This window comes from Cyanistes caeruleus, chromosome 7 (assembly GCF_971803275.1).
Source record: "Cyanistes caeruleus chromosome 7, bCyaCae1.hap1.1, whole genome shotgun sequence".
NCBI lineage: Eukaryota > Metazoa > Chordata > Aves > Passeriformes > Paridae > Cyanistes > Cyanistes caeruleus.
In genome coordinates, this window is record NC_141707.1 from 7,927,227 (window position 1) to 7,942,943 (window position 15,717).

A 15,717-nucleotide genomic window follows, 5' to 3' on the forward strand; every position below is an offset into this window, starting at 1 on the left:
TGAGCTCAGATCCTCATATACCAGGAAAAGAGTCAAGAAAAATCACAAGTTGAACAAGATCTGGGTTCTGCAAAGTTGCTTTAGCAAGTTACATGGCCAACTCTTGCTGAATTTCAGGGTAGATGAAGTTCCTGAAAGGACCTTTATAAGCCTCAGTAACAAATCCAAGATGAGTGTGTTATCTGCTAGAAATCAGCATTTTCAATATTGGGGGCAACAGCTTACATTACATATCCCCTCATTATCAAATATGTCTGGGGCTCTCCTCCATCTCTTAGATCAGCACTTCTGAACACTTGAAAACTGCTGAAAGACCAGAGCAATGTCTGGATCAGGAGCTGGAACATTTTATGGTTTGACAATTCTGTCACCAGAATCAATTCTGCTGCCCCTCCCTGACCTGCCTGGCTGTAGGCTGGACCACATCCACCTGCCAACTGCACTGCAAGGCCAAGCTCTTGAGCACAGGTTGGAGTGATGCTCAGAACTCCTTCATCTGCTCCAGGGGGAGGACTTGTGCTTCAAATCAAGGGTGTGCTTAACAGCTAAAGCCCAGCAGTGCTTTAGCAAACAGAACAGTTTGTGCCATAAATGTCTGTGCAGCAAATTAAACCTGTTTGTAAATATTGCACAATATGGCATCTTGCAAAAGAATTTCATATTTATTTGGCACTCTTTATTGAGCAGCCTGCTAGGAGCATCAGCGATGTGTAAAATGCAACATAGGGATCCAAAGCAAACAGCTTTTGCTCTCTCCCCTCACCCCCAGCTGCTTCACAAGCTAGTGACAGGAATTTAGAAAAAAAATTGGGTTGCTTCGTGGCTTTTTTTAGTGCTTCTGCTTTTCTTTACCTCATATTGGTAGATGTCCAGGATCCTTTCCAACGACAGCTCCTCAAAGTACAGCCTGTCACACTCATCAAAATCTGTGCTCACCGTCTCTGGGTTGCAATTCACCACCACGGTCTTGTTGCCAAGCTGACGCAGCGTGCGGATACTGGAGACAGCACACCAATCAAACTCCACACTGCTGCCTGCCAGGAGACACAAAAGTGGGCAAGGAAAGGAAGGATGCAGAGAAGAAAACATGAGTAGATATTCTCAGCATTCCAGCTTGAAGAAGGAGGGGGGGAAAAGAAAGAAAAAAGTCGGCATCGGCTCCTGTCATCTCGGAGCCAGAAATGTAATTGTGCTCCCATGGAAATTATTCATCCACAAAACATGAACCCCCAAGCACAACAGGTAAGCTTATCTGCTTAGGAGTGACAGACCTGTCTAACACATCTGTCATCCTGTGCTCAGAAACACTTGAGTGTGCTCTTGCTTTCCATGCAATCACTGCTGCCTCCCAACCCACACATCCTGCAGTGAAGAGTGGGATAAACTACACCGAGTTCCTGTTATTATAAGACAAGCTGCTTACTCCAGGAAACACAAAGCATTTGCATAGATGTGGTGTGAAGAACAGAAAACTGAGGTGGTTTTTTACCTTCCAGAAGAGCCAAAACAACAACAGAAGAATTATACCTCAGTGGGTTTGACATTCCTGTACGCTGACTCCAGGTAAGGCAGATCAGTAGAACAACACTTGTACAACCTTTGATCTTACTTTAAAGGCTGCAGGGACTATGACAACACTGTGGGATGAGCCCATCCTACTGTCCCAAACCCTGAGTAAGCACTGTGGCTACCTTGAAAAGAAAGAGGCACCAGGACTTGGTGCCTGGCCTTGGGCAAGCTGCAGGCTCCAGGGAACACTTGAATCGAGACTTGTGCATACATTTCTGTGCTCAAACATCTAAGACAGGTACCACAAACAGAGAATGATGCATATTAAAGAACATCATTAAATGGTTATGTTTACAGTCTACAAGAAAAGCTTGGCCTCGTCACACTGCATTCACAGTCATTACACGATTGTTAACCACCAATATCACTTTTATATAAAATTGTGGGACAAGATATGTTAGAAATTCAGTCTGTGCTGAATTGCTGCCCCCACCACCTAGTCACACACTGCTGGCTGGCACAGGTCACTCCCTGACAGGCACAGAAGTTGTTTCCCCACTTCTGTCAAGCAAGAACCTCAAAGCCATGCCTAAGCTTCAGTTAAAACCCCACAGAAAAGAGAGGAAAATCAAATCTGAACCTGGATATTTCCCAGAAGGGACAGCAGATGCTCATTCACTTTTTGTATTCCACTTCCATCACACAGGTATTTTTATATGCATAAGAAACCTCAGCTTTGGAACACAATGGTCACCTGGAGCCTTCATCTGACTGCTTCAGGTACAACCTGGGAAAGCAGCTGAACAGCTGGTAAGAGTATTCCAGGCACATCCAGTAATGATCATATCCAAACATGGGAAGAGGGGAGACAGAAAATAATATTACTAGTAACGATGTTGTACCATAACCAGGAGATTTGGCTCCTCAGGAGACAATTACTACATCAGTGCATGGATGTTTTTGAGCTCACTTTAACATTTCAATCACGATGAGTCTATGTGCACACCTTAAAATTTACAGAGCACTCTGCTGGCCCACACCAGTGGTGGAAATATATTTATACTGCTTTTAGGGCTGACACACAAACAAACCCCCTCCCAGAACAGGAGATTCCCCTCCTGGAAGCAGGTGAAGAGCGAGGATTGCTGAGGCTTCATGTGTGCAGGAAAGGTGTAGCAAAGCAAGCATTGAAGTTCAAGGGTGTGTAACTGCATTGACCCACATCATGTTTCTATTTGGTATATTAGTTTACAAAAAACTTCAAAAAACCCACTTTAGTGTGAATAATTCTCTTTTTAAGCACAGAATATAGCATGACTTTTGAAATGGCTTCACTTCCCTCAAGTATTTTTATTTCTTTGCAGAAGTGTGAACATTTTCCTGCAATATACTTTCAACTAAAACTCACAAGGGTGGTTTTGTTTCTTTTTAAACTGAAAGTTAGCTTTCACAAAGGAAATAAAAACAATGTCACATATTTTAACTTCCATCCAAATCATTTAGCCTCTTCTAACCTGGAAGAGAACACTGAGTTGATCCCACTGAATTCTGATTACGATACTGAAAGCACAGAGGAAAAGCACACTGCTTACTTGCCTTCAAAGGATAAGAAAAGCAAAAAAGAAAAAGAAAACCCAGCTTGGCTATTGCATTTAGGAAAAAAATTATTTTACAGGTACAAGTAATGGTTTCCTCTAGCAGCTTTTACTGGGTTACAACCTCTTCCAAAGGTGGTCTTGATGGATTGAATCAAAGCTGCAGAGCAGATGAGACCAAGAACAGACCTCCACGTCTATTCTAACCAATGAGGAGTTTTAGGTGAACAGCCCAAAAATCTATTCACATGCATTGAATCAGCTTATGAAATAACACTGCAATCCTTTTCATTTTTTTGTAGCCATGCCATACAACCTGCTGGACAGCAGAATCATTTGCAAAAAAATAAGCTGGATCATGGAGTGCTGCTCCTGATTTCAGTCATCTCAACATTCACGCTGGAAACAGAGTTCAAAAAGTCATGTCCTACCAACAGCAGCAGGAGGGCAGCATATGACCTCTCCAACCCAAGCAAATCAAATGGGTGCAGTTTTCAATCCCAGCTTTCATAACCCATCACCAGTTCTGGGAGATGCAAAGCAGGAATATTTCAGAATAACAAGCAAATTTTCCCTTGTCAATAATTTCGAGCTATTTGGAGGGATCCATGGAAAGAAAAAGCCAAAGTCATTGCATGCAGAATTCAGCAGCCTGTCTACCCAACACTCACAGCCACGAGGAAACTGTTGCTCTCTATAATGATTTGAGTGGGTTGAAAGGAAAAACAACATACAGAGAATTGCTTACACAAAAGCAGCTGAGGAGAACAAAATATTTTCAGAGTCACCTACACTTACAGCTGTAAAATGCAGAGTGTCAAAATCATCATGAGCTAGCAGTAAACATATAAGATAGGTATGGGAGCAACAAACTTCTATACAAGGTATGAGGCTCTCAAGGCCTGGGAAAAAGATTTAAAAAATTCTGTAAAACTTTGTGGAAATCACAACTAAGTACCAAGTGAAAAGCAATAAAATTCTCCTGCTTTTTTCCAGGGCGTGAAATGAAATCTCCAAGCAAGTATAAAATGCAAACCTTCTGTTAGGAATCGACGTCCTGTGCACTGTGCTCTGGAGGGTTTTTGACCATGTGAGAAGAAGAATAAAGGAACCACAAGGATATCTGAAGAAAGCTTGAGGGGACAAGGAGAGCAGAGGAGCTGTAAGAAAGATTTACCTATGTGATACGGTCCACAGCCCAACACCATCACTCCACGGTCATCAAATTTTACATCGTGTTCCTGGGAAGGGAGACAAAAAAGTCATTAGGATCTGTACTCAGCAGCACCTAACTCTGTGCTTTTCACAATAAACAGCTTCTGGTGTTCAGCCCAAATCCAACAATCTGATCCTTCAGGGCTCCAGCCTGATCTTGCTCACAGCAGTGTAAATCAGGTGCAGCTCTCCTGGAATTAGTGGAGCTGCACCCAGATCAGAAGAGAAACAGCAGCTCTAATATTGCTGTTCAAGCAGCCTAAGGACCTGTGAAGTTTCATATAAAAATAATGATAGGATGAGATAAGGGAAATATGACTTCTACATTCCCGGCACCTCCCTGTGCATGTACAGGTGATATATGACAGGCTCTTAACAACATCAGGGCATTAACAGTAAATGCACTGGATCAGCACTGGAGCAAGAGGATGTCCAGGCCTGCTGTAAGGGGATTTTATGTAAAACCATCCAAAAGAATTGCTATGGAGACCAAGGCACCTGCAACATTTCCAGAAATGACGTGGCAGAGGGAGAAGAGATCAAAGCAGACAGCAATGCTGTTCCAGAGGGTGCCTACCTGCCCATTGTATGTGACATACAGGTAATTAGTCACTGCTGGGTATTCTGCTGCCAGGGTGTCAATCTGTACAAGGGAAAAAAAAAGGGGGATTGTGACTTGGCCAGTGCAAGATCTTCCCTACATGCTGATATTTGGGTTCTTTCCTTTTGCTTCTTTCCCTTTCTACTGCTGTTTCACTCCTATTATTTTCTCATCATACCTTTCCTCATATAAGGAGGTGACCTGAACTGTCCTGTGCTGTTCACACAGCACATTCCTGGCCTTGTCCCGACCCTACAGTGCAACACAACACTCTACCATCTCTTTCTAAGCTGTAGTTTTAGCTCTTCCCCTCTTTGTAGGGAGGGGAAAGTTCCCCAAGAACTTTCCCCCACTTGCCAAGGCCCTCATTCTCTAGTTTGTTCAGCAGATTACAGAGATTCCTGCAGGTCTTCTGTCCTTTATAACTAGGCTGTCTGGAATCTCCAGGCTCTACTCTTGACCCCATTGTACCCCCATGCTGAGCACAAACACACAAACAATATCACTTGGAAACCTCGTGCACAATTACCACGTGTTAATGTTACAGCACAACTCGTGCTTTGATAATTAAATGGTACACAAAGCAAGGGTGATTTTAAACCACCCTTTATATGTACTTTTCAACAATTTCTTCCTAAATTAGTCACAAGAGAGCCCAGAATAATTTGCCCATCAGGCTGTTCACAAATTATTTATGTCAACTACTCATGGCATGGTTATACTTGGTAACCAGTCCATCTGGGTCACCAGTGACTGCTGAAGTTTCCTGAATGAACATCTGAAACACTTCTACAGAGAATACTGAACAGGGAACAATATGAAAGCAGCCTTGACATGAATTTTTATGTGCTATACCATTTAAAAATCTGTCCAAAAATTCAAGCACTTCCAGGAGTCCCCACTGGCTGTCCAAATCCTTGTGAATCGTGGAGAATGTGACCTCACATCATTAGCACCGTGTGTCTGATGCTCATTACTGCTGCTAATACCGTGACTTGTACTCCATGGCTCAAGAAGAAACATATGCTTTGAAGGCACACAGGCAGGCACAAGTAAAATGACCTTATTAAGTGCACCTTGGCACACAAATCAATCCAGCAGTGCAGTGCCATATGCAGCTGAAAGAATCAATGCAAGACCAGGCACCTTTCTGCAGCCAGGTGAGGCACAGAAGAAAAACAGCAGCTGGGGAACAGAAGAAGACTTAGGCCTGAGGTTACAGATGAATTCTTTCAGAAACATTCAGTAGTTTGGGTAGGGTTTTTTTTTTACCCTATTTAAAGACAGAAAACCAGCTGGCGGCAGTTTAATACCAGCACACCTTAAATGCAACAGCCCAGCACCAAGTGACACTGCCATGAATGCCAGATGAGCTCATTAGGCTCATGCTATCACAGTGAATAGCAAATGAACCCGTGACAATAGCACACTTCAAATTAAGTGTTAGCCTGTAAAAATTTACTACCAAGAGAGAAGAGAGAGCTCTTCATGGTCCTACCATGGTGGGCCAGCGTTTCCAGCCTTTTCCTAGAGACACATGTGTTTCCCCCTCAGCCACAAAGAACATGAACTAGAATATTCTGAGTCTCTCTTTTGGAATGTTGATGTCATTACATTGATGGCTGCAGTGCAGAAGGAACAGCCACGTGGGTATAAACTGTATTCTCCTCACACCAACATCTAAACCCCTGAGGATGTTAACAGAGCCTGGGGTTTCTAAAGACACAGAGGTCTCCTGCCACTCTTGGGACCCCCAGGAGGCCCAGGGATGTTTCTCACATACCTGTTTCACCCAGGGCACTACATTCTTCCTCACAGCTGGCGGCACTGGACTTCAGTCAGCCCCAGGCATTTCCCAATCTGCTTGTCAGAGAACCCCAGCTGCTTGGCTCTCCTCAGTGTCTCTTCTGGAACTGCTTTGCTGGGGTTAAATAAGAAAAACACCTCTGCATGAGGCTTCACAGGAGTAACTGGAAGATTCATGAGTGCTTCAGAGCACAGAGTTGCCACAGGATCATGCATGTGAAGGCAAGAAAAAGAAGAAACAAAAGAAGAAACATAAAACATCTTTTTTACCCTGGTGCCCCACACAAACAGCTCTGTGGTACAGTCTGCAGGCAGAGAGTGCAAGCAGGAGGAAGTAAAAACCTACTTTCCTTGCATTTTTGAGACAGGACTCGGTGACTCATGATGAGATCCCTCAGGCTGGTACAGGTTGACTGTACCCCCATGTTAGTTTAACACAACCTGGCTTTTAGTGAGGGCAGAGGAGGCCAGGATGTAGAAGTCCACCCACAGCCCATGAGAAAAGATACTCATGCTGAAAAGCTATAATCTAGTGAGAAACTTGAACAGAAAGAGAAGAACCTTGCTTCCAAACTAACAGCTCATCCTTAAAAGACTACACCCCATAGACCCATGGAAAAAAACACTTGTGGAAAGGCTGCTTTCCTCCCTGTGGGAGGGATCACATAGTAGCAGGTTGGGCAGGACTTGTAAAAATTAAAACCACACTGGAGAAGTTCATAGACAACTGTCTCCTGTGGGGAAAACCCCATGACATAACAGGAGAGACTCCCCTCCCTAATCAAACTGAAGAATGATTTTTATTTTTTTTAAGTGACGTAAAAACCCCATGTTTTGTCTCCTTGTGTTGTCAGTGAGAAAGAAAGAAAGGCTGGGAGGTGGACAGGGAAAGGTGTTCTAAAGGTTTATTTTGGTTCTCATTATCCTCTTTTAATTATGTTAATAAATTTTTCTTCATACTTTTCACATTTTTTGCCTGTTTTGCCCTTAGAATGTTTTGTCCTAATCCTTATCTCACCCCATTAACCTCTCAGTTTTTCTTTCCCCCTCCTCTGCTCAACTATAGCAGGGGAGAATAAGTGAATGGTTTTTCCTGGGTGCCTGGCTTCTAGCCAGTGTTAAACCCCACAACAACTGTATGATCATTTACCATTTCAGCCTCCAGAGAGAACCTACAGCAATTCCTTTTTTGCATTCAGTATCACTACAATTTAATGCACAAACTTCAACTTAATATCTCCCTTACATTCTTCCTCTTGGCCTAAACTTTAAACCTAGGCATCACTAGACTGGGCTGGACCAATCATTATGTGGGTGCTTCCATCTCCTCCCTGTCATTGCAGCTGCCCATTCCACCCAAGGGCACGAAATTCTTCAAGCTCTGGGAGAACACACTGTGTTCTCCATTCAGAGGCACAACTGTGCCCTGACCCTCTGACCACTGTGCTGGGAGACACACCTACAATTTGTCCCAGCCAAGTTTCCTTTCTGTTGTTGAGGATGTTCTGCCTGCCTTCTGAGATGGCCAGTCTTTGGAAAAAGCATCTCACTTCAGAGATCCGTAGCAGAAAGGATCTTTAGAGGCTCACACACCAGGTAGGCTTTCTCTTGTAACAATCTCAATATTCCCTTTCCCATATCTTAGTCCTGCTCCTTGAATTAGGAAAATGAGGGGGGATTGACCAGGTAAAACTGGGGTACCTTTTTGATTTCATATTTACAACCAGTGTCTCTCAATACTTCCATACATCCTTGCTCCTTGGTTTTGCTTTTCAGAAGTCCTAGTTTTTGCTGTTTATTTCAAACACATTGCTTCCCCTGCCACTTCTGAAGATCAAGGTTTTCCTGTCCATTTTGCTCTTTGTTTTCTTCATCTTCTCCATCCCCTCTTCATTCACTCTATGCTTTTCTCTCCTACTCTTCATCCCACTTATGTTTTGACTCCACCCTTACAGTTTCTGCCTCCTTCTCTTTCTAAGCTACCTTTTCTAAGCTTAGCTTTTGCAAAAACATAAAAAACCTGTATTTTTATCAGCATTTCTTCTTTATATCTTCATTGCCTAGAGCATTCTTGCCTGCCCAATAAATCAATATTTTATGAGCAAGCAAGCTCTGAATAAGGAGAAAGGAATGATTAACAAACAAGCAATTTTCCTAAATCAGAGTTTTTGAATTATGTCCTTTGCTTGACGGTATTTTAAAATAAATACTATTATTTTATTTGCGTGGGAGAAGAGGGGTAAGACCAATTTATTGGAATGTGTCAGGAAGCTGAAGCATGAAAGAGAGTCATTGGAATGAATTTTCCACTCTGGCCTAGGCACAGAGCAGCTCTGCTGCCCTCAGTAAAGCCAGACTGGTGTGAAATAGTTGAGAGCCACACAAGTGTTAAACCAGCTGTTCTGAGAGCAGAACTGGGAGCCAGAAACTCTTGGGTTCAATTCCCTGGACAGACAGGATTTGCCCAATGAATTTCCCAATGCCACCTCCTCTCTCCCACTCCTTCCTTCCTTCCTTCCTTCCTTCCTTCCTTCCTTCCTTCCTTCCTTCCTTCCTTCCTTCCTTCCTTCCTTCCTTCCTTCCTTCCTTCCTTCCTTCCTTCCTTCCTTCCTTCCTTCCTTCCTTCCTTCCTTCCTTCCTTCCTTCCTTCCTTCCTTCCTTCCTTCCTTCCTTCCTTCCTTCCTTCCTTCCTTCCTTCCTTCCTTCCTTCCTTCCTTCCTTCCTTCCTTCCTTCCTTCCTTCCTTCCTTCCTTCCTTCCTTCCTTCCTTCCTTCCTTCCTTCCTTCCTTCCTTCCGCCACTTCCTTCCGCCACTTCCTTCCTTCCTTCCGCCACTTCCTTCCTTCCTTCCTTCCTTCCTTCCGCCACTTCCTTCCTTCCTTCCTTCCTTCCTTCCTTCCTTCCTTCCTTCCTTCCTTCCTTCCTTCCTTCCTTCCTTCCTTCCTTCCTTCCTTCCTTCCTTCCTTCCTTCCTTCCTTCCTTCCTTCCTTCCTTCCTTCCTTCCTTCCTTCCTTCCTTCCTTCCTTCCTTCCTTCCTTCCTTCCTTCCTTCCTTCCTTCCTTCCTCTGGGGTATGTGAAGAGAGCACTCCACCCTCCTGCAACAGCACAGGAGAAAGGGAAAGCAGGTGAGAATTCTGCAGGAAAGAAACACAATAATTCCTCTTCACCATGTCCCAGCCTGGCCCCACAAACAGCCTGTTCTGCCCTCAGGGGACTCCAGGCATCACCTACATCCTGGATCTTCTCTACAACCTGTACCACACCACCCTTCTCACTCCAGCAGAGCCTCCTCTTCCTTAGTGTCAGAAGGGAAATTGTGGCTGCCACATCCCTGGAAGTGTTCAAGGCCAGGATGGACAGGGCTCAGAGTAACCTGGGCAGGTGGAAAGTGTCCCTGCCCATGGCAGAAATGAGATGAGCTTTAAGATCTCTTTCAGCCCAAACCGTTCTATGGTTGGGTGAAAAAGTCCTGCCTAACCCAGCAGGCTGAGTCTCCAGGTTTCGGATTTCCCAAAGACCCACTTTGTGGCACCACACCGTACTAAAACCCATGGTTTCCATGCTGCAATACCTCCACCAGAAACTCCTCTGCTTCTCTTCAACCCATTCTGCTTCCTGATCTCAGCCCAGAGGCAGGACTTCTTACACAAACCATGAACACCAGAACTGAAGGCATGGATGTGTGTTTTTACAGAAGCAAATACAGCAAACTCCACCAGTTCTCTGTCAAAACTGATGCTAGCAGTCACTGGCTATTAAGGACTCAGCCTCCTCAGGATGAGTGAGTAGACCTGATGACCCCAAGAAAATGAGCCTCTTTCATAGACGTTTACTCCCTTGCCCTCCCTCCCTTCTGCCTCAGGAACACACATAGCTGGCTGTCATAGGATTACTGTCAGAGACAGCAAATTGCCTTCATTTGCAGCTTGTTTTCATTCCATTTCTTGTATCTCATTATAACAATATCATTCACTGTCACCCTCCCTCCCAGCTGGGAGGGTGGAACAAAAGCAGTGATTATTTTGCACCATGATTCCTTTGCCTCGGGCTAGCAGCTTAAATTAGGTTAGGCCACTTACTAATCCATGCAGAAAGGTAACTAGTTTTTTTTACAGGAAAACCAGCATGCAAAAGAGAAAAGACGAGTTTCTAGAGGGGAAATGGAACCATGCATTTTTTTCCCATGCATGTTTTCACCCCTAAAGCATGATAGAAGGAACCAGAAGAATTGGTCCAACATGTTTAATGGGACCCAAATCAGAGAATTGCAAATCCTCAGCACTGCTCTGGATATCAGGCTGCCTCTCTACATGTACTGGACACACATTTTCACAACTGAGTAACTTCCACTTACTAATCATGGTAATTTTTAGCATTTAGGTCTAAACTTTCATGGGAATAATATAAAGAAACATGCAAACAATATGGTAGGGCAATTCTTATCTTGCAGGTAGCAAAACCGACATGCAGAGGTTAAGGGGTGACAATTTTTAAGGGGCAATTCCCACTGCCTTTGCTAAGAGAGAGCCCTTTAAACAAGCAAAGAGAGGAATCAGGCTGATCTCTTTGAATATTTGAGAGCAAATAACCCTTCAAGCTCAACAGAAATCCAGCACTAAAAGACAAGACAAAAATTCTCAGTCCTGGATACAACAAATCACAGGACCCAGTCTCACATCACTGCCTCCCACTTTCCCCATGAGCATCACTTACTTTTCTTACATAGAGCAAAAAGTCTTCCAAAGATTAAACCCCCTCACTGGCTTAGCATCAATTCTGAAACAAGGCAACACTAAGTGACCTTTATTTCAGACTTCTACAACACTCCTCTTCCTAACATTTGCCCTTGCAAAATGAAAGTCAGGGGTTTAAAAGCCTCAAACGCAGACAATTAGACTTTTTGCAAGCTACCATGATTATTAAATGGTTGTTCACCTTCTCAGAAAGCTGAAGTCCCCTGCTCATTTTGCAGTTTATAAACAGAACAAGCCTTTCCCCAACCTTGCTTGTGACTCTGTTTCAGTTTTCAGTGTCGATTTGTAGTTGCTTTTAGCTTTAAATTCCACTCTTGTCATCTTTGCAACTCTATTCACTCACTTCTTCACTAATAAACGATAAGAGAAAATGGAATAAATTCTGCTTAATGAGGAAATTTTCACCTGGCACAGAGAACCTGGAGAAATCTATTAACTGACTGGAGGGATGCTGACAGCACTGAAATTATCAGGAGACCCTGCTCACTTCAACAGAGCCCTCTCTTCCACTTGACCAGCTTTCATCTGATCCACCAATAAAAATGCCAGCAGAAGAAACACTCTTTTTCTTCTCCCCCAAATCAGGCTCTGCTTCTTTTTAGGTATGTTGCCAAGTTTATGCCCATCCACATACTACTTAGGCACATGTAAACGGGTCTGGATCAAAAGGATCAGGAATATTTTGTGTACTGAGAGCCACAGCCTGAGCTGGGAGCATTTGGGACACAGCTGTGTCCCTGTTAACAGGATCCCTGTCAGCTCACAGGCTCATCACCCCTATCCCATCACCTCTGCCTCATCTCAGAAGTTACAAACCTGGCTTGGATGTGCACAGAGGAGCTGCAAAAGGTGAGCAATTCCAGCTCAGATCTTGAATTCGGCTCCTCCCAAGCCTGAAGCAGTTTAAGCCCAGACTAAACTTTAAGCTCAGTTTCACTACAGCAAGCAAAGTGGACCAAAATTTAGAAGTGCTGGAAGCAGAATGCATTATAGCCAGTCCTGAGAGAGTTCTCCCTTTCTCAGTACTCTCAGGCCTGCAGGGTTTCAAAAGCCTGCTGAATTTCAGGCTGAATTATGTACAAAAGCATATTCTTTCTTGTTTTCTCACTGTTCTGCTCTGCTTCAAGGCTCCTACTGGTTTCCTTGATTACTTGTGATGTTTTACAAGATTTTGAACATGCTACAATTTAAAATAATGAGATCATGGTATAAATTCTCTCCCTGCTCCTTTTCTCAATGAGACAGATTGTTACCAGTTTTCCCCTCCTAAGAAACCCATGAGATGACTGACAAAAAGCTGTCAAAGGAGCGTTTAAGGAAGCAGGAGCTGCAAACAAACAAATCTCACTCACAAAACAATTGTCACTCCAGCTCTCTGCACCTTTAACATTCTGGTCCCTGGGCTAATAAATCTCATTGTGGACATCTTGATTTAAGTAATATGAACCTCACACTGTGCCCTAAGACCTGAATGACTCACTCACAAGATTAAGTGAGCTAAAGCAGCTGCTCACACCAAAAACACAGCCAAGAAATGGGTTGTAGATGTTTCCTGAAAGCCTGTTTTCTACCCCTGGTAAAAGAGAGCTTTGAGGTGTTTGCTGGGATGCCATGGTACAGACTGCCCTGCTCCTAGCATTTTACATACTGGTTACAGAGAATCCCCAGGAGCTTTTTAAGGCAATGCCTGTTTATCCTTTGCATCGAGGAAAACATGCATATTGCATTTTCACAACTGTACAGATGCTTTGAAAGAAAATACAGCTGTGAAATTATTACCAGTGGCTCTACAAGACAGACAGAAAGCATCTTATGTTAGATCCACACAAAGCACAAACAACAGTGCTGAATAGCTGCTTGTATTTTATTTTCCACATTCCAAACTTGTTCCCAAGCCTCTCCTGCCCTACAGTTCACAAAGAATTCAAAAGTAATCTTTCCAGTTAGCTGGAGAGGAGCTCTACAGATATGTCACTGACGATTTATGATTGATTTATGCTCCTCAAAGAGCATAAACCAGCACAGCCTCATTTATTGTCACTGGACCTGCTCTGCTGGATGCCCACACAAGACCTGTGTGACACACTCTGACCTGTCCCAAAAGCACAGGGCTCAGCAGAAACTGCTGCTGAGAAAAGTGGGGGTGCAGCAGGCCCTGACAAAGAGCACAGATCTATCTGAATTTCCCTCCCTTCAGTGCTTCCCAGCTCACCTTCTGTTTTTCATTCCATCCTGCATTCCTGTGCCTGCTCCACCACAGCCATGCTTCCAACAAACTGCTTCCAAAGCACACCTTGCAGGTACCCAGGCACATGGGCTCCCAAAAAGCCTTTACAATAAACTTCTCCTGTGGGCAACTGAGCAGAGCACCCAGCTCCAAATGCTGGGCTAAAGTGGGTCTGCACCCTCCCACTTTTGTCTTTTCCCTTTATTAACCTATGTCTCTTTGGGAAAGGCAAGAGTGATAGTCAGGGCTGCACTTACTCCTTTCAAGCACACAACAGGCCAGGAGGTGTTTTCTCACATACTTTCCTTCAAAACAAAGCTCCAAAGTATAAAATTATCAAAATATGATTGGTGCCATCATTTCCCACTGTTAGCAGGCTGGCTGGTTCAGTATCTGCCAAAAAGATGACCTGCTGTTTCAATTAAGGTTAATTTAAAGAGTTGAGATTTCAGGTGACAAGAGTTCAGGTCGCTGCACTGCCAGACTGTCCTTCAGACTTTGGGCAAGCTCACCATCTCTGTGCTTTGCTTTTCACCATGGTGGTTTATTAAGCTCCTCTTTCCTCAGCTGAACTCTACTTTACAGCCTTTAATCAATATTGAAATGACCCTCTTTGAGCAATATACTCACAATTCTGTCTGCTGCAAGATGGCTTTCCTGGGTTTTACTCGGATTTTCTCCAGCAGTGAAACTCACCCTGCTACCTCTACTTTTCCCCCATCCCTATGAGCTCTCAAGTAATGGCAAATATAATCAATTGCAGGTTCCATTTCTACAGAGATACCTAAGTGACTTAGGAACACAAATCCTATTGATTCTTAGAAGGATTTTGTCCCCATGTCACTTGAGCCTAAGTGATGCTTTCACCATACCTCTTTACCTTTCTTTAATCATGTTTGTTGTACATTCTCCTTGCATACAGCCACTGTTTTCAGAGCTCCCCAAATCAGGAAGAAATAAAAATAATCATGGCTGCATGCAAACAAATCTTCACTACAAACAGCCAAAGAACAGATGTAATTTCCAAAAGAGGTTTTCCCTTGCACCTAGGCCTAGTCAAGAATGCCTTAGATGTTACTTCTAAGCCTGGGTTTCAGCTGTCCTCCTGAGGATTCCTGGTATCACTGGACTCTGCTTCAAATCTGATGTGCTCAGTAGTGTCTCCATGGCTTTCCTGGCCTAAAAGTGACATCTCACTCCTTGCTGCCTCAGACAGCTGGACATGGTCTGTCCAAACTTCCACCTCCCCCCTGAGCTGGCAGTGTGATGGAAAGACAGCAGGGTCTCTCCAGGCCCTTCTTCACCCATGGGACTGGCAAGGCCAAATCCAGGGAAATAATTCCCAGGTTTTAGCACATCCTATTGCACTGCCACTGCTTCATACACCGTCATCTGTTCATGGACTGACAGCATGGGATGGTGTTTGCTCTTCCCATGTGAGTGAGTGGTTTTATTTATTTATGTGCATGGTGGGGAAGGTTGTATTTACAATTACAGTCCAGGTATAAATGTAATTGGTTAGACAACAACAAAAGCCCCCTCAAATGTAAGTTTCCAAAATAAAAAATACATGAGGTCATAGGAGAAACAACAGAGGCACATGTTTGACGTGTCTGTGATATTACTTGTTATTCTCACAAGCATGCTCAAAATGGCTTTCTTCTCCCAGTTAAAACTCAGGCCCTTTGCTTTCCTGCAGACACATCACATATCTTAAACAACTTCTTCTCCATCCTACAGGGCCCAGAGGAAGAGTCAAATGGAGCCACTGCTGCAGTGTGACAAAGCTGCACAGTCCCACCCAGCACCAGCACCAGGTCCAATCTTCTTTAGGAAAAAGTTGAGTGGGACAAAGGTAAATGGGGCAGAGGGTGCTTTTCCCAGTCCCTGCTGGCCCTGCAAATGTCTGTCCTTGCCTGTGCACCACAGACAGTGCACAAACACTTATCTGGCAGAAAGTTTTTCCCTCAGCATTGCATTATGCTGCTCAGCCCTTCACTCGTGCGAGAT

General features: G+C 43.9%; 1 protein-coding gene across 1 annotated transcript in view; it reads right to left on the minus strand.

Annotated features, from left to right (window-relative positions):
- CPS1 (carbamoyl-phosphate synthase 1) overlaps nucleotides 1–15,717 on the minus strand; it is an 88,387-nt gene that overhangs the window by 28,396 nt on the left and 44,274 nt on the right. The window contains 5 exon segments of the mRNA XM_023930633.2: nucleotides 853–1,034; nucleotides 4,282–4,345; nucleotides 4,897–4,962; nucleotides 6,704–6,735; nucleotides 6,738–6,841. Of these exon segments, the coding sequence (XP_023786401.2) occupies nucleotides 853–1,034; nucleotides 4,282–4,345; nucleotides 4,897–4,962; nucleotides 6,704–6,735; nucleotides 6,738–6,841 (448 nt within the window).